The sequence below is a fragment of the Cebus imitator genome, unplaced genomic scaffold (assembly GCF_001604975.1).
Source record: "Cebus imitator isolate Cc_AM_T3 unplaced genomic scaffold, Cebus_imitator-1.0 Scaffold273, whole genome shotgun sequence".
NCBI lineage: Eukaryota > Metazoa > Chordata > Mammalia > Primates > Cebidae > Cebus > Cebus imitator.
Genome location: NW_016107588.1, coordinates 2,403,063 through 2,422,973, shown reverse-complemented (window position 1 = coordinate 2,422,973; position 19,911 = coordinate 2,403,063). Strand labels below are relative to the sequence as shown.

The 19,911-nt window shown below is 38.7% G+C and overlaps 1 protein-coding gene across 2 annotated transcripts in view; it reads left to right on the top strand.

The window, feature by feature from the left end:
* GABRA3 (gamma-aminobutyric acid type A receptor subunit alpha3) overlaps positions 1-19,911 on the top strand; it is a 250,766-nt gene that overhangs the window by 147,725 nt on the left and 83,130 nt on the right. For both annotated transcript variants that reach the window (XM_017500892.2, XM_037728628.1), the window contains exon 5: positions 16,025-16,245. In XM_017500892.2, the coding sequence (XP_017356381.1) occupies positions 16,025-16,245 (221 nt within the window). The remainder of the gene's footprint in view (positions 1-16,024; positions 16,246-19,911) is intronic.

Genomic DNA, 19,911 nt, shown 5'->3' with positions numbered 1-19,911 from the left:
ATCCCAGGTGTTCCAGTCGCCTGTTGAAAGGGCGCCGGGATCTGTTTCCCATGCGGCGACCTACTGCGCTGGCTTAAACAGCGGTGCTGAGATTCGTGGCCCTTTTTTTGCTCAGGAATCTCCTGGCCTGGCTCCCTGTTCAGTCCCCTCTTTAATCAGATGAATGTGCGGCTTCCGGGAGCTCCAATTGCCAGCCAAAAAGGCACCCGGACCAGTGTATTTTGTATGGAGAATTGCTGGCCTGGCCGCCGACAAAGCAGCCACGCGGGGCAAAGCAGCCCCAGCGACCGAAAGAACCGCGCCAGCCAAAACAGCCTCGTTGGTGACCCGTGGGCCTCCTCTGCCTGTGAATCTCCTGGTCTGTGGGCTATAAAAATGCAGGCATCCACTCACCCTCTGCACTTTGACTGGGAGCTGCAACTCCGAGCTGTTCCTAAACGGCCATCTTGAATCGAACCCCTCTTTTTCTTGATTAAACTTATCAGAAGTTTGCTATGTCATTAGTGTTTTCAGAGTAAACTGTTTTTTTGTTTGTTTTGTTCATCATCTGTATTATTTATTTTTGCTTTCTGTTTCACTGATTTATCTGGATCATCTCTTTCTTTACTTTCCTTGGGGTACTCTGGTTCTTTTGGTTTCCTGAGATAGATTAACTTATTGGCTTTCCTTTTCCTTAAAGGCTATCTTTAAGGCATCCTTATGCCTATCAGTTTCCCTCCAAGCACCACTTTAAGAGCCCCAAAGAAGATTTCATATGTAAACATTTTTCAATATTGTTCACTTCTAAAGATTTTCAAATATCCTTTATGGTTTCTTTTCTGTTTCTTGAAATTTTTGTAGTGTTTTTCAATTTCCAACTATAAAGCTTTTTTGTTAATTCAAAATTTAATGCCTCATATTGAAAGAGAATTGTCTACAGGAAAATAAAACCTTTTTGTGTTTCTTGAGATTTGCTCTATGTCTTAGCACATGGTCATTTTTGTGTGTGTGTGGCGGGGGTGGGGAAGTAAATGTGCTATGTGTGTTTTACTATATGTTAAGTGGATAAGTCTGCGAGTGTTTATTAGCTCATCCTTACCAATTGGGCTGTTCTAATTTTTTAAACTTATAAATTATTTGTCTGATTGGTCTTTCACTTATCATGCATCTAAAGGGTTGTTGATTTTTCTTTTTAATTCAGTTTTTCCATTATATATTTTGAGTACATGTTATTGACACAAAGTTAGAGTTGTTACATTTTCCACTCAAGATACTCGATTTTTAGTGTAACGATACTTTATCTCGAAGAATATTTTTAAGTACTCCCTTCTGTCTGTACTTTATAGCTTTACCTTTATGTTTACAATTTTCCCACACATATTTGTCCATCACAATGCTTTCAAACCTTCTATGTTTTTACATCTTTAGATGTGTCTCTTGTATGTACATAGCATATAGCTACATTGTGTTTTCTTCAGTAATATTTATTTATTTATTTTACTTTTACTCATTGAGATAAAATAATACATATACACTTTACATTTTAAGTGTACAGTTCAGTGGTAATAAATGTCTTTATATTCTTTGTTGTCCTGTAATCCCTCCTCACCACTACCCTTCCCCTGCTCTACTAATCATCATTCTACTCCCTATCTTCATTAGATCAAATTTTTAGCTCCCACATATGAGTGAGAATATGCAATATTTGCCTTTATGCAATTGCCTTGTTTTACATAATGTAATGACCTCCAGTTCCATCCGAGTTTATGCAAATGGCAGGATTTCTTTATATTTAAGGCTGAATAGTATTTCATTATGTATATATACCATATTTTCTTTAACCATTAATCCATTTGTGGGCACTTATGTCAATGCCATATTTTGGCTATTGTGAATAGTGCTGCAATCAACATGGGAGTGCAAGTAGCTCTTGGATATATTTATTTCCTTTCTTTTTGTTATGTACCCAGTAAGAGATTTGCAAGATTATATGGTATTTCTATTTTCAGTGTTTTGAGGAATCTTCGTACTGTTTTCCATAGTGGTTATACTAATTTACACTTCTGCCAATAGTGTATAAGCTTTCCCTTTTACCACATCCTTGTAAGCATCTGTTATTGCCTATCTTTCAGATAGAAGCCATTTTAACTGAGATGAGATGATATCTCTTTGTGGTTTTGTTTTGCATTTCCCTGATGATTAGTGACGTTGAGCATTTTTCATATCCCTATTGGGCATTTGTATGGCTTCTTTTGAGAAATGTCTATTCAGATCTTTGTCCACTTTAAAACAGAATTATTTATTTATATTTTCTATTGAGTTGTTTGAGCTGCTTATATCTTCTGGCTGTTAATCCCTTGTCAAATGGTGTATTACTCCATTCTCATGCTGCTATAAAGAACTGCCCAAAATTGGGTAATTTATGAAGGAAAAAGTTTTAATTGACTCACAGTTCTGCATGGCTTTGGAAGCCTTAGGAAACTTACAACCAAAGCAGAAGGGGAAGCAAGCATGTCCCCTTCACATGGCTGTAGGGACAGAAGTGCTCAGCAAAGGGGAAAAAGCCCCTTATAAAACCATCATATCTCATGAGTACTCACTCACCATCATGAGAACAGCATGAGGGTAAATGCCCCATGACTCCAGGTCCCTCCCATGACATGTGGGGATTATGGGAACTACAATTCAAGATGAGATTTGGATGGAGACACAGCCATACCATATCATTTTGCCCCTGACCCCTAGCAAGCCTCATGTCCTCACATTTCAAAACACAGTCATGTTTCTCCAACAGTCCTCCAAATTCTTGACTCATTCCAGCATTAACTCAAAAGTCCAAGTCCAAAATCTCATCTGAGATAAGGCAAGCCCTTTCTACCTATGAGCCTGTAAAACTGAAAGCAAGTTAGTTACTTTCTAGTTACAATGGGGCTACAGACATTGGGTAAATACATCTGTTCCAAATGGGGGAAATTGGCCAAATTGGCTTCAGGCCCCATGCATGTCCAAAACCCAATAGGGCAGTCATTAAATCTTAAAGTTCCAAAATGATCTCCATTGACTTCATGTCTCACATCCAGGTCATGCCAATGCAAGAGGTGGGCTTCTACATCCTTGGGTAGCTCCACCCTTGTGTCTTTGCATGGTACAGCCCCCCTCCCAGCTTCTTTCACAGGCTGGCATTGAGTGTCCGAAGCTTTTCCAGGTGCATAGTACAAGCTATCAGTAGATCTACCATACTGGAGTTTGTAGGATGGTGGTGACCCTCTTCTAACAACTCCACTAGGCAGTGCCCCAGTGGGCACCTGTGTGTGGGATCCAACCCCACCATTTCCCTTTCAAACTGCCCTAGCAGAGGTTCTCCATGAGGGCTCTACCCCTGCAGCAAACTTCTGCCTGGACTTCCAGGAGTTTCCATACATCCTCTGAAACCTAGGCAGAGGTTCCCAAACCTCAATTCTTGACTTCTGTGCACCTGCAGGCTTAACATCATGTGGAAGCTGCCAAGGCTTGGGGCTGCACCCTCCAAAGCAATGTCCCGAGCTGTACCTTGGCCCTTTTCAGCCACAGCTGGAGTAGCTGGGATGCAGGGCACCAAGTCCCAAGATTGCATACAGCAGGGGAGCCCTGGACCTGGTTCAGGATATCATTTTTCCCTCCTAGGCCTCCAGGCCTGTGATGGGAGGGGCTGCCGCAAAGGTCTCTGATATGCCCAGATATATTTTCCCCATTGTCTTGGCAATTCACATTCAACTCCTCAGTACTTATACAAATTTCTGCAGCCAGCTTGAATTTCTCCCCAGAAAATGGGTTTTCTTTTCTATTGCATTTTCAGGCTGCAAGTTTTCCAAATTTCTATGCTCTGCTTCCTCTCTAACACTTTACTGCTTAGAACTTTCTTCTGCCAGATAGGCTAAATTTTTCTCAAGTTCAAAGTTCCACAGATCTCTAGGGCAAGGGCAAAATGCCACCAGTCTCTTTGCTAAAGAATAGTAAGAATTATATTTATTCCAGTTCTCTACAAGTTTCTCATCTCCATCTGAGACCATATCAGTCTGGACTTAATTGTCCATATCATTATCAGTATTTTGGTCCAAGCCATTCAAGAAGTCTCTAGGAAGTTCCGAACGTTCCCACATCTTCCATCTTCTGAGTCCTTCAAGTCTCTAGGAAGTTCCAAAGTTTCCCCCATTTTCTTGTCTTTTTTTTTTTTTTTTTGAAATGGAGTTTCACTCTGTCACCCAAACTGGAGTGCAGTGGTGCATTCTTCGCTCACTGCAAATTCTGCCTCCCAGGTTCAAGCAATTCTCCTGCCTCAGCCTGCCGAGTAGCTGGGATTACAGGCATATGCCACTTTGCCTGGCTAATTTTTACATTTTCAGTAGAGACATGATTTCGCCATGTTGGCCAGGCTGGTCTTGAATTCCTTACCTCAAGTGATCCACTGACTGTGGCCTCCCAAAGTGTTGGGATTACTTGATCTTCCAAAGTGTTGGTGTGAGCCACTGCACTTGGCCTTCCTGTATTCTTCTGAGCCCTCTAAATGATTCCAACTTCTGCATGTTATCAGGTTCCAATGTTGCTTCCACATTTTCAGGTATATTTATAGCAGCACCCCACTACCTCCTGGTACTAATGTACTTTATAAGTCTGTTCTCACACTGCCATAAATAACTGCCTGAGACTGTGTAATTTATAAAGGAAAAGGTTTAATTGACTCACAGTTCAGCATGGCTGGGGAGGCTTCAGGAAACTTACAATCATGGCAGAAGGGGAAACAAACACATTCTTCTTCACATGGTGGCAGAAGAGAGAAGTGCCAAGTAAAAGGATTCCCATCAGATCTCACTCACTCACTATGACAAGAACAGCATGAGAATAACTGCCACCATGATTCAATTACCTCCCAATGGGCCTCTCCCATGACACATGGGGATTATGAGGAATACAATTCAAGATGAGATTTGGGTGGGGGCACAGCCAAACCGTATCATATGGATATTTTGCAAATATTTCCTCCTGATATGTGGGTTGTCTCTTCACTTTGTGAAGATTGTTTCATTTACCGTGTAGAAACTTTTGCACTTGATGGAATCCCATTTGTCAATTGTTACTTTGGTTGCCCATGCTTTTGAGTCTGACCGAAATATCTGTGCCCAGGCCAATGTCATGGAGCATTACTCCAATGTTTTCTTCCAGTATTTTCATAGTTTTAAGTCTTGAATTTAAGTCTTTTATCCATTTTGATTTGATTAATGTGTATGATGAGAGATGGGGATGAGTTATATGCAGTCTTTCTTCTGCATATGAGTTATTGTGTTTTCCCAGCACTATTTACTAATGAGACTTTCCTTCTTCTATTGTATGTTCTTGCTGCCTTTGTTGGAGATGAACTCTCTGTAAATGTGTGGATATATATCTGGGTTCTCTATTCTGTTCCATTGGTCCATGTATCTCTGTTTATGTCAGCACCATGATGTGTTTTTTTTTGTTTGTGTTTTTAGTAAAAACAAAAACTTACTGTTTTGCAGTAAGTTTTGAAGTCAGTTACTGTGATACCTCCAGCTTTGTTCTTTTTGCTCAGGATTGCTTTGGCTATTAAAGGCCTTTTGTTATTTCACATAAATTTTAGAATTCATTTTTTCTTTTTCTGTGGAGAATGTCATTGGTATTTTGGTAGGGATTTGTAAGTTACTTTGGGTAATAGTGTCATTTTAACAATATTAATTATGTCAATCAATGAATGTGGTATATCTTTTCATTTTTGGTGTCCCCTTCAATTTCTTTCATCAATGTTTTATAGTTTTCCTTGTATTGATCTTTCACTTCTTTGGTTAGATTGATTCATAGGTGTTTTGCACTTATAGCTTCAAACTTTGCTATTAGCGCTACTTTCACTGTATGCCACAGGTTTTGGTATGTTGTGTTTGCATTATTATTTGTTTCAAGGAATTTTCAATTTCTCTCTTAATTTCTTCAGTGACTCATTGGTGATTCAGTAGTATATTGTTTAATTTCCATGTGTTTGTGTAGTTTCCAAAATTTCTCTTGTTATTGATTTCTAGTTTTATTCCATTGTAGTCAGAGAATGTGCTTGATATTATTTCAATTTTTTTGAATGTTTTAAGACTTGTTCTGTGGCCCAACATAGGGTATATCCTTAAGAATGTCCCATATTCTGAGGGAAAAATAAATGTATATTCTGCAACCACTGGAGGAAATGATCTGTAAATATCTATTAGGTTCCTTTGATCTACACTGCAGGTTAAGTCCAATGTTTCTTTAATGATTTTCTGTCTGGAATATTTGTCCAATGCTGAAAGTGGGGTGTTGAATTCTCCAGCTATCATAGGGGTTATCTCTCTTTAGCTCTAATTATATTTGCTATATATTTCTGGGTGCTCCAGCATTGGGTGCATATATATTACAATTGTTATTTCCTATTGCTGAATTGAACGCTTTATCATTATATAGTGTCCTTCATCTCTTCTTACAGTTTTTGTCTTGACATTTATTTTGTCTGATATAAGTGTAGCTACTCCTGTTCTTTTTTGCTTTCCATTTGCATGGAATATCTTTTTCCATCCCTTTATTTTCAGTTTATGTAAGTCTTTACAGATGAAGTGTGTTTCTTATAGGTAATAGACTACTGGCTCTTTTTTTTTTTTCATCGATTCACACACTATGTTTTTTGATTATAGTGTTTAGTCAATATACATTCAATATTATTATTAGTAAGCAAGGATTTACACTTGCCATTTTGTTATTTGTTTTGTCATCTTCTCTTCCTTCTTTATTTCCTTCCTGCCATTCTTTTACTGAAGGTGATTTTCTCTGATGATATGATTTACTTTCTTACTTTCTACTTTTTGAGTATCCATTGTGTGGTTTTGTTTTAAATTTACCATGAGGCTGGCAAATACTATCTTATACCCCATTATTTTAAGCTGATGACAACTTAATACTGTTCACATAAGCAAACAAACAAGCAAAAAGAAAACAAATAAAAATTCTTATTTGTCCCCCCACTTTTTAACTTTCTGTTGTTTCTATTAATATCTTATTGTACTGTCTTGGAAAATTGTTATAGTTATTATTTTGATTAGTACATCATTTAGTCTTTCTATGAAGATAAGAGTAGTTTACACAGCACACTTAGAGTGTTGTAGTATTCTGTGTTTTTCTATGTACTTACTAATACCAGTAAGTTTTGTACCTTCAGATTATTTCTTATTATTCATTAATGTTCTTTTCTTTCTGATTGAAGTACTTCCCTTAGCATTTCCTGTAGGGTAGGTCCAGTGATGATTAAATCCCTCAGCTTTTGTTTTTCTGGGAAATTATTTATTTCTCCTTCATGTTTGAAGGATGTTTTCTATAGATTTACTATTCTGGGGTAAAAGATTTTTTTTTACTTCAGTACTTTAAATATGTCATGCCACTCTCTCCTGTCCTGTAAGGTTTCCATTGAAAAGTCTGCTGCCTGATGTATTGGAGATCCATTGTATGTTGTTTATTTTCTCTTGCTGCTTTTATAATCATTTCTTTATCATTGACCTTTGGGAGTTTAATTATGGGTTTTTTTAATTGCATTTTAGGTTTTGGGGTACATGTGAAGAACATGCAAGATTGTTGCATAGGTACACACATGGTAGTGTGATCTGCTGCCTTCCTCCCCCTCCCCTATATCTGGCATTTCTCCCCATGCTATCTCTCCCCTCCTCTCTACTCCCCATCTCTCCCCCATTTCCCCCCAACAGACCCCAGTGTTTAGTGCTCCCCTCCCTGTGTCCATGTGTTCCCATTGTTCAACACCCGCCTATGAGTGAGAACATGCAGTGTTTGATTTTCTGCTCTTGTGTCAGTTTGCTGAGAATGATGGTTTCCAGGTTCATCCATGTCCCTACAAAGGACTAAGAACTCATCGTTTTTGATGGCTGCATAATATTCCATGGTGTATATGTACCACATTTTCCCTGTTCAGTCTATCATCGATGGGCATTTGGGTTGGTTCCAGGTCTTTGCTATTGTAAACAGTGCTGCAATGAACATTCGTGTGCATGTGTCCTTATAGTAGAATGATTTATAATTCTTTGGATATATACCCAGTAATGGGATTGCTGGGTCAAATGGAATTTCTATTTCTAGGTCCTTAAGGAATTGCCACACTGTCTTCCACAATGGTTGAACTAATTTACACTCCCACCAACAGTGTAAAAGTGTTCCTATTTATGAAGTGTTCTTGAAGTAGTCTTCTTTGAGTTAAGTCTGCTTGATGTTCTATAACCTTCTTGTACTTGGATACTGACATCTTTCTCTAGGTTTGGAATGTTCTCTGTTATTTTTCCTTTCAATAAATTTTCTACCTCTATCTCTTTCTGTACCTTCTCTTTGAGGTCAGTAACTCTTAGATTTGCCCTTTTGAGGCTATTTTCTAGTTCCTGTAAGCATGCTTCATTGTTTTTTAATTTTTTATTTTGTTTCCTCTTACTGTTTATATTCAAATAGCCTGTCTTCAGGCTCAATAATTATTTCTTCTGCTTGACTCATTCTGCTATTAAAAGACTCTGATGCATTCTTCAGTATGCCAATTGCATTTTTCAGCTCGAAAATTTCTGCTTGATTCTTTTTAACTATTTCAGTCTCTGTTAATTTTATCTGATAGAATTCTGAATTTCTTCTTTGTATGATATTCAATTTCTTTGAGTTTCCTCAACACATTTTTGAATTATCTCTCTGAAAGGTTACATAGCTCTGATTCTCCAGGTTTGCTCCCTGGTAGCTTATTTAGTTTATTATATAGTTTAGCTGTGTCCCCACGCAAAACTCATCTTGAATTGTACTACCTATAGTCTCCACGTGTCACAGGTGGGACCCTGTTGGAGGTAATTGAATCGTACGTGTGTTACTCTCATGCTGTTCTTGTGATAGTGAGTTCTCATGAGATCTCATGGTTTTATAAGGGGCTTTTCCCCTTTTTGCTTGGCACTTCTCTTTCCTGTCACCATGCAAAGAAGGATGGGTTTGCTTCCCCTTCTGCTATAATTGTAAATTTCTTGAGGCCACCCCAGCCATGCTGAACTGTGATTCAATTAAGCCTCTTTCCCTTATAAGTTATACTCTCAGGTATGTCTTGATTAGTGGTGTGATAATAGACTAATACAGTAAACTAGTATCACAGAATAGGGCACTGCAGTAAAGATGCCTGAAAATGTGAAGTGACTTTGGAACTGGATGACAGGCAGAGGTTGGAACAGTTTGAAGGTGTCAGAGGGAGACAGAAAAATGTGGGAAAGTTTGCAACTTTCTAGAGACTTGGACAGCTCAGTAAACAGGAAGATGTGGGGAAGTTTGTAGTTTCCTAGAGACTTCTTGAATGGCTTTGACCAAAATGCTGAAAGTGTTATATACAAAAAAGTCCAGGCTGAGGTGGTCTCTGATGGAGATTAGGAACTTGTTGGAAACTGGAACAAAGGTGACTTTTTTAATGCTTTAACAAAGAGACTGTTGACATTTTGCCCCTGTCCTAGACATCTGTGGAACTTTGAATTTGAAATAGATGATTTAGGGTATCTGGTGGAAGAAATTTCTAAGTGGCAGAGCATTCAAGAGGTGGCAGAGCATTCAAGAGGTGACAGAGCATAAAAGTTCAGAAAATTTGTAGGCTGGCAATGCGACAAAAAAGAAAAACCCATTTTCTGGGAAGAAATTCAATCTGACTGCAGAAATTTGCATAAGTAACAAAGAGCAGAATGTTAATCACCAAGAAAATGGGGAAATGTCTCCAGGACATGTCAGAGATCTTCACAGAAGCCCCTTCCAACATAGGCCCAGAGGCCTAGGAGGAAAAAATGGTTTTGTGGGCCAGGACCAGAAACCCCCTGCTTCATGAAGCTTGGGGACATGGTATCCTGCATCCTTAGCTGCTTCAGCTCCAGCCATGGCCAAAACAGGCCAAGATATAGCTTAGGCCATGGCTTCAGAGGGTGGAAGCCCCAAGCCTTTGCAGTTTCTGCATGAAGTTGAGCCTGTAGGTGTACCGAAGTCAAGAATTGAGGTTTGGGAACCTCCACCTAGATTTTAGAGGATGTATGGAAACTCCTGGATGTCCAGGAAGAAGTTTGCTGCAAAGGAAAAACACTCATGGAGAACCTCTGCTAGGGCAGTGTGGAACGGAAATGTGAAGTTGGAGCCCACACACAGAATTCCCACTGGGGCACTGCCTAGTGGAGCTGTTAGAAGAGGGCTACCATCTTCCAGACCCCAGAATGGTAGATTCACTAACAGCTTATATCATGCACTTGGAAAAGCCACAGACACTCAACACCAGTCCATGAAAGCAACTGGGAGGAGGGCTGTACCCTCCAAAGCCATAAGGGTGGAGCTGCCTAAGGCCACAAGAGCCCACCTCTTGCATCAGAATGGCCTGGATGTGAGACACAGAGTCAAACGAGATCATTTTGGAACTTTAGAGTTTAATGATTTCCTTACTGGATTTTGGACTTGCATGGAGCCTGTAGCCCCTTTGTTTTGGCCAATGTCTCCCATTTGGAATGGGTGTATTTACTCGATGCCTGTACCCCCATTGTATCCAGGTAGTTACTAACTTGCTTTTGATTTTACAGGCTCATAGGTGGAAAGGACTTGCCTTGTCTCAGACCAGACTTTGGACTTGGACTTTTGAGTTAATGCTGGAATGAGTTAAGAATTTGGGGAGCTGTTGGAAGGACAGGATTCCATTTTGAAATATAAGGATATGAAATATGGGAGGCACCAGGGGTGGAATTATATGGTTTGACTGTTTCCTCATCCAGTTCTCATCCTGAATTGTAGTTCCCAAAATCCCCATGTGTCATAGGAGATACCTGGTAGGAGGTGATGAAATTATTGGGGGTGGTTACCCTCATGCTGTTTTCATGATAGTGAGAGAGTTCTCATGAAATCAGATGGTTTTATAAGGGGCTTTTCCCCTTTTGTCTGGCACTTCTTGCGGCCACCATGTGAACAAGGACGTGTTTGTTTTCCCTTCTGCCATGATTGTAAGTTTCCTGAGGTCTCCCTAGCCATGCTGAACTTTGAGTCAATTAAACCTCTTTCCTTTATAAATTACCTAATCTCGAGTATGTCTTCATTAGCATCAGGAGAATGAAATAATACAGTTCATTTGCAGAGATCATGTTTTTCTTGGATTATCTTTACACTTGTAGATATTCAACAGGTCTGGGCATTGAAGAGTATGGTATTTATCATAGTCTTCTCAGTCTGGACTTGTTTGTACCAATCCTTTTTGGGAAGGCTTTCTGGATATTTGAAAGGACTTGGGTGTTGTGATCTAATCTGTATCTGTTTTCGGGGTCACCTCAACCTCTGTAACACTGTGGTTCTTGCAGTTTTGTAGAGGTTCTGCCTTAATGTTCTTAGACAATGTCTGGAGGAATTCTCTGCATTACCAGGCAAAGACTTTTGTCCCCTTCTCTTACTAACTTACAAACAAATTAAGTCTCTCCCAATGTTCTAAGCCACCTGAAGCTGAGAGTGAAGTGACAAAAGCACCCCTATAGCCACCACCACTGTGACTGTGCTGGGTCAGACTTGGACCCAGCACAGTATTGGGTCTCACCCAAGGCTTCCTGTAACTACTCCCTGGTTACTGCCTATGTTCACTCAAGGCCCTGGGGCTCTACAATCAGCATATGACAAAGCCAGCCAGGCCTATGTCCTTCCCTTTGGGGTGGTGAGTACTTCTAGGTCCTTGGCAGATCTAGACATGCTGTCTGGGAGCCAGAGACTGCAATCATAAATCTTAGAAATCTTCCTGGTTTTTCTTTTGTACTGCAGCTGAACTGGCTCTCAAACCATAACATGCAATCTTTCCTACTCCACCCTCTCTCTTCTATGAGGAGTCTCATCTCATGGCCACCACCACCACAGCCTCACAAGAGTACTGCCTGACACTACTGATCTTCTCTTAAGGCCCAAAAGCTCTTCAGTTAGCTTGTACTGAATACTTCCTGGCCTGGGACTCACATTTCAGGTTAGTCTCCTCCTGTCTTGCCCAAGGCAGGTCCAGAAATGGTTCCAGGATCCAAGTCCTCAGTTTGGGGTCTCCAAGAGCCTGCTTAATGCTCTAACACACTGATGCCAAGCTTGTACCTAAGGTGGAAGAAAAAAATCATATTTACTTTTCCCTCTACTTTTTTTCAAGCAGAAAGAATCTAATCCCATAGCCATCACAGCTGAGAATGTACTAAGTGTCACCTGAAGCTAGCAAATCTCAGAGTTGCATCCAAGGCCTACCACATAGTACTTGTGTATCACTGCTAGTTATTTAGGGCCCAAGGGCACTTTCATTGGCAGGTAATCTTGCCAGGCCTGGTTCCTTCCCTTCAAGGCAATAGGTTTCCTTCTGACCCACTGTGTTTCTAGAAATGTCATCTGGGAGGTAGGGCCTGTAAAAAGGTTGTCACAACTCTGACTGGCGGCCAAGCTGGTATCCTTCTGTGGCCAAGCTGGTATCCAAGATGCAAGACAAAGTCTTCCCTACTCTTCCCTCTCCTCTACTCAAATGGAGGGAAGAGATCTCTTTTGGAGCTGCAAGCTGTGCAGCTTAGGGTTAGGGGTGGAACAAAGCTGACACTCCCTTAGCTGCCCTGTCTGGTGTCTCCATGGGTCACATGTCTCGCCATAATCAGCCACTGGTTCCGGGCACAGTTTAGCACTAGGAATCAACTACGAGTTGCTGCCCTTGTGGCCTAGACTGCTGTTGATGTTTACTTTGGGCTCCAGAGCACTTTAGCCTGAAGTGGCAAAGCTGTGGAAACTGAGGTTCTGACTGCTGGGATCAGTGATTCCCCTTTGTCTAGGGCTAGGATAAATGCTCCTTCCATGGGCAGGTATCAGCTAAGTTTGATCTGGTTTTGCTTTCTGCTTTAACAGGGAAGTACTAGTTTAATATCTGACAATTGCTGTGCTCTCTCTCTTGTCTGTGTACAGAACAGTTCTCCATGCCACGCCACCACTGCCAGGGGATGGGGGAGGGATTGTGTCAGTGATTCAAGACTGTTTTTCCTTCCTCTTTTGTGCCTCTTTCAGTGATATGTAGTTAAAATTAGGTATTGTATGCGCTCTCCTGATTTTTAGTTCCTATGAAGGTGCTTTTTTTATGTGTATAGATAGTTGTTAAATTGGTGTCCTTGCTGCGGGGGGAGGGACAATCAGTGGAGACTTCTATTGTGCCATCTTTCTCTGTCCCCAACAACATTTTCAAAGTCTATTTTTATTGTTTCTTTTTTTTTTTTTTTTGGTTTCTATTGTTGCATTTAAGAAGTCAACATAAGTGGTGGTTATAAGTCAAGTGGCCATGTCTTTGTAGGTAGTCTGTCTTTTCTGTTTTGCAACTTTTAAAATCTCTTCTTTGGTATTCTTTAAATTAATTATGTACTGGCTGGGATCTACTTTAATTTATTGAGCTTGCAACTCATTATGGTACTTGAAGCTAAGGATGCATATATTTCAGCAATTCTAGAAATTGTAGTCCATTAGTACTTTGACTATTGTTTCTCCCCTATGTTCTCTAATCTCTCACATTTAGAATTGTAATACATGTATACTGAAACTTTTACGTTTATCCTTCATAGTACTATACCTCTCATATTTTCTATCAGTGGTATGTTTAAAATGTGAACTGAGTAATTTTTCCTCATGTGTATTTTCCATTTCACTAATATCTCTTTAGTAATATCTTATCTGCTCTGTAACACACACATTGAGTTTTAATTTTCAATTACTATTTTTCCTTTACAGAAAGTAAACTTCAACTAGATAGATCTTTTTCAAATTTACTTTTTCTTTCTCCCTTCCCCTCATAACCTTTAGAGTTTTAATTATAGTTTTTACATAATCACTATTGGATAATTATATGAAGTCCTTGGAGGGGCTCTAATTCAGTTTTATGTTGTATCTGTCGATCTTTACTTGTAACCATTTCCTTAGGTGTTTTGTTGTGGAGAACAGTGAGGTAATTTTAAGCAAGTATTAATTTGTGTTTCTGTCCTTCCAATTTTTTTTGTGTTTGCTTTGCAAGTCAATCTAGTGGTATACTCAGCTTAAGACCAATTTTTATGTTAAGTTCTCAGCTTGTAAATTTCAGACCACGCAGACAGTATAGTTTGGACATCAATCCCACATATGGTTAGAATTAAGGTTGCTACGTCTCAGTAGAAACACTTTTTCCTCAACTCCTCCCCCTTCTTTTTTGAACTTTTGTGTTGTGAGCTGATTTTGTCTAGTTAAGTTAACCTAGTTCACCCTTTTGCTAAATTCTTCAGGATCTTGGCTTTATGTGAAAGTCTAGTTCCAGCTCCTCATCTGCCAGAGTCCCGCCTCCTCTTCCTCTTAAAAGTGTTCCAGTTTAGACAACCAATTATATGATCTTTAAACCTGTAGACAGGAATGTTCTTGGTATACTAGAGGAAGAGAAATGCCAGAATGGCTGAACTTTAAAGAAAAAAGTGTTTGGAGAATAACTCAGAGAGGAAAGCAAGGGCCAACTTATGGTAGGGAAAAGTTCATTTCTCATATGATTAGAAGCCATTAGGGGATTTTAAACCAAAGATTTTTCAGCAAATTCTGGTTTTCATTTTTTTTTTTTAAATGTGGCTATCTAGAACTGTCCCCTGTGCCTTGTGTAGTTCAGTGGTCAAAGATTTGGTCAGGCTTTGTACTCAGATTTTGAGACTCTGACTCTCAGTGCTTCTCCTGCTCCCAGGACTTTTGCATGGATTTTCATCTCCCAATCCTGAGCTTCTCCTCTGATAAGCTAATACATTTTCAGATTTCTTCCACTTGATTGTGATGGATTAAGGAATTCCTTCAGTCTAAATGGCAGCAAATTCACAAACATCACCCAGCTCAGTTCTTTCATTTAGTGGACCACTATCCTATTGTTTCTGCCTATTTTTTTTTTAAACTGGGCCCCAGGGCCTCTCCCATTTCTGTGTAGTATAGTGATCAGCCAGAACTTTTGGCAGAATATATATTCAGATTTGGAGGTCCATCCCTTCTGGGATTCTCTTGCTTTTGAGTTTTCCACCCCTAATATTCCAAATTCTCTGACACCTTGAGCCAGTAAGGTCATATATGCCACATGAAATCTAGGATTGGGAAGCGCCTTCAAGAAAGAAAAATCACAAACTCACAATTCTAATCTATTGCTGCTGATATCTTTCAAAGGTAAACTCACCTTAGATTTCTGTCTGCTTTCAGTCATACCCCATTGGTTTCAAGTAATATAGATTATATATAGTTGTTGTTCAGGTTTTATAATTAATAGCTGTAAGAAGATATACTCAAACAATTTATTATGCTGTTATCAATACCTGTAACATTTATTAATTTATTTTGTATGTAGATAAACAGCAAATTTGAACATTTTCTTCATATTTACTAGCAATTTTTATCTATTTCATGACTTTGTTGTTGATTTTCTCATTTTTTCTTATTTATAAATAAGATCTGTTTTTTCTCTTATTTATCTATAATATTTCATTATTTATTGAGGATAATAAACTATTCACTAATCAGACATATTGATATTTTGAGGCTCAGATGAAATGTCTGATGAAATGTAAGATTTTAGTTTTGTGGTTATTTTTATATTGGCCTTTGATGTTCATATGGGATCATCAAGCAGTAGAAACAAGGTAAGAAACTTGTTTTTCTATGTGTGTTACTGCATAGAGAAGGGAGCACGTGCCTTCTCATAAGGCAAAGTCTTGCGATCAGCTTGCGTGGTGTGTGGGGATGTATTGACAGTGATCTTCCTAAAAAAATGCCTTGTCAAATATGTTATCCTCATGTTTATTAATCACCATGGCATTATTTTTCAATCATAATAATTTGCCTTAGTCACCAGTAGCTACGTTAATAGACTGCTGCTTCTCTGCATCAGAGGAAATGCTGCAAGGCAATTAATATTTGCTAAGGGCACTGTGAGCCCTTACCAGAACTCAACTGAAATATTGTTTTTCTCTCTTTTTGTCCCTAGGAGTACACTATTGATGTATTTTTTCGACAGACATGGCATGATGAAAGACTGAAATTTGATGGACCCATGAAAATCCTTCCACTGAACAATCTCCTGGCTAGTAAGATCTGGACACCTGACACCTTCTTCCACAATGGCAAGAAATCGGTGGCTCATAACATGACCACGCCCAACAAGCTGCTCAGATTGGTAGACAACGGGACCCTCCTCTATACAATGAGGTCAGAGAGTGGTGGCTCCCACTCAAAGTATATTAGGAGTAGGACTGGGGTTGAAAGCAGAATGTTTTAGAGTATCCTTTCAAAATTCTCTCAAGTTTATGGATTAGAAATGTACAGATACATATACACCATGGAATACTATGCAGCCATAAGAAACGATGAGTTTGTGTTCTGTAGGGACATGGATGAATCTGGAAACCATAATTCTCAGCAAACTGACACAAGAACAGAAAATCACACACCGCCTGTTCCCACTCATAGGCGGGTGTTGAATAATGAGACTACATGGACACAGGGAGGGGAACATCACACACTGGGGTCTGTTGGGGTGGCAAGGGAGGGACAGCAGTGGGAGGGGTGGGGAGGTCGGAGAGGGAGAAATGTCAGGTGTAGGTGACAGGGGGATGGAGGCAGCAAACCACATTGCCATGTGTATACTTATGCAACAATCCTGCATGATCTACGCATGTACCCCAGAACCAATATATAAAAATAACATTTTAAACTTAAAAAAAAAAAGAAATATACAGGTATGTATACACTTCCTAATACATTTGTGTGCATACATACTCACAGACATATATATTCTAATAAACACATAAATAGGGAGATGTACAGATGAACATTTTTAGAAACACAGAGGTGTATGTTTGTAATTTATAAATGTATGCATACTGAAAGGCACATGTGGAATAACAGAAGGATATACATATTCAAGGACACTTAAATACACAGATTCACAAAAACATATACACAGGTATGAACACTGATAATTAGAATCGACTAGGTTTAACTGAAGCAACAAACTATCCCTATGATGCAGAGCTGTCAGAATCAAATGAGATAACTATGGGTATTTTGTGAAACATACAGTGTTTTATAAACATAAACTTAAAAATACAGTAATATTTATTTTATGCCACATTACTTTAGGATGCTGAGGATGATGATAAGTGAATTTTACAAACAATTTAAGATTCTATCTATCTATCTATCTATCTATCTATCTATCTATCTATCTATGGTGTTTATGTGTGTGTGCATATGTGTGTGCATATATAGAGAGAGAAATCTTCATAAAATATAAAATATATTTCATACTTTTCTACCTCCCAATGGATAAAAACATCACAATTTTATGTATTTCATGAATTATTTTTGTCATAGAGTTATTAGGCATTGAATTTTGCTGTTAAAAAAAATAAGTTTGAAAGCATTAAGAAAAAAAGAAAAAAGAAAAAGAAAGCATTTTCAGTAAAGATTCTTTCCCCAATACTAAAAATCTTTCTTGTTTCTTGGGTTTGCTTTTTATGCTTTTGATTGTTCCTCTTCTGTCAGTTATCACTTCCTGAAGCTTCTCCAACATTAATGAGTGTTAATTTTGTATAGTGGAGCTTCTATGGCTATTTAGAATTGGTGTATTTGCTATTTTGCAGAACAAACCTCAAATAATGCATGCCTGGTAAATACGTGGTGAACAAATGAAGTGTGTTTGTCTGTATAGTAGTCCCTCGCTACTTCAAATTTGCTATTTGTTGGTGTTTTCCCTACAATAATTTGGAAGATGGGAAGATGGTCAAGGAAAATAGGGTAATAATAATTTCTTAAGAGAGAAGTTGGATGAGAGAGGAGATGAGAGACAGTGAGGGGAATGAACATAGAGAAGAAATGAGCATAGAGTAGGGGATAAAATAATAAAGAAGGAAAGTGGATAGAAGTGGGAAGATGAGGATGGAGAGGGGAGGGAAGACTAATTAAATAGAGTACATAGAGGCATATATATTGGGGAAATGAGAATGTTGAAAAGAAAGAGAATATGAGAAAAGAGGTAAAAAAGAGGAGAAAAGTTGAGAAGACAAAGGATATGATGGTGTAAAATAAAGAAACTAGATTAGATATTAGGATATCCTAAAGTGATAGGAGAATGTGATGAAGAGGATATAGTAGATAGATAGGAATAAAGAAGAGAAGACATAGAGAAGCAAGGGAAGAGACATGGGAGGAGATGAACAAGAGGGAGGGAAATTGTAGCTGGAAGGAAGAGAAGTTTTCTTTTATTAATTCATTTGCCAAAATGTTTTGACTTCCTAATATATACATGGCCCTAAACTAAATTCTGGAAATGCAAACATTAATGAAACATGGTCTCTGACCTTAAGACAACCACAATATAACAGGGGAGAAAGACTAATAGGATAATAGCAAATAATGTTAACTAAAATGCTAGAGAGGTGGGTCATCTAACTCATTCATTTGGGTGGGGCTGAGAGAAGAGTCCCTGGATAAGGCAACAGGTACGCTCCTGATTATTAGTATTATCATTAGTGTTTTATATTATTGTGTCAGTAGAATGGAGTCAAGAAACTTGTAGGTAATGGCAGAAGGAAGAGAGGAAGGACACTCTAGACAGAGAAAACCAAGTGAGCAGTTGCTGGGAATGGAAGGACATATTTTAGGCAAGAGAGTGAAGTGGTCAGTTTTCTATTTTATATATGGCTCTGTAGTTACAGTGTAAATAATGCATTTGAAGGTAAAAGGCTGGAATTAGAGAAAATGATTAGGAAACAGCTGAAATAGTCTAGATTAGAAGTGGTGTTCCAAGTCAGAACAATGGATTAAGATGGAGAAGTGATGATCTCTTGAGGAAATATGCCGTAAATATAGACAAATTCAGAATGACAGAAAGGAAGAGTTGTGAAGGTAGTAGGTATCCAAATAATATGGGTGAAAGATAGTACCATAGGCTGGAGCAGGCAATATGAAAGTTAGGACAAATTTAGATAAGTCTGTAAGGTTAATTTTGGACAAGATAAGCTTAACATGATTGTAGATTGTAGGGAAAGAAGTCTAATAGCACTTGGATATGAAAGAAACCAGGAAGAAAATGTCATGGAGCTGTTAACAGTGTGCAGTAAGTATTTTGAAAGCTAAGTGTGGCAGTCAATATTGCCAGTTTCCAATATTTTCAGTTCACCTCCATCTGGGTACAAAGTATACTTCCCTGAGCCATGAGGTTCGACATGGACAAATGACTTGCTTTGGCTAACCAAATGTGAGTGTAAATAGCATGTGTCAGCTCTGAGGGAGGATGGGAAGCCTTTCGAGATCCAATACATAATGCGCCATGTTGCCTTCCCCTGGCCACGGTAAGTAGCGTTATGCCAGGTAGTCTTGGCCCTATCATTCTATGCTCCTTATTGAAGATGACGTAAAAGTGAGTGGCTCCCCCTGCCCCATCCACAGATAGTGTGAGTGAGAAATAAACTTTTGTTGCATTAGGACACTGAGATTTTCAGATTGTTTCCTACTGCATATTAACCTAACCCATCTTGACTGATAAACTGGAGTGAAGTTTCAAAAAAATGAAAGTTATCAATAATAACACCACTAATAGTATTATAAGTATGTTAATTAACATCAATATAGTACTTACAATATGAAAGGCAATGTTCTAATCATTCTGCTTTTATACTCTTTGTAACAGCTTTAACAACTGTATGAGATAGGTACTATTATCCCACTTTACGGATGAAAAACTGTGGGTAAGATAATTTTTCAAGTTCACTTGGGTAGTAGATGGTTGAGCCAGCATTATTAATATGGTAGTGTAGCTGCAAGTTCATGTACTTTACTATTGTTTACACTTTTTTTTTTTTTTTTTTTTTT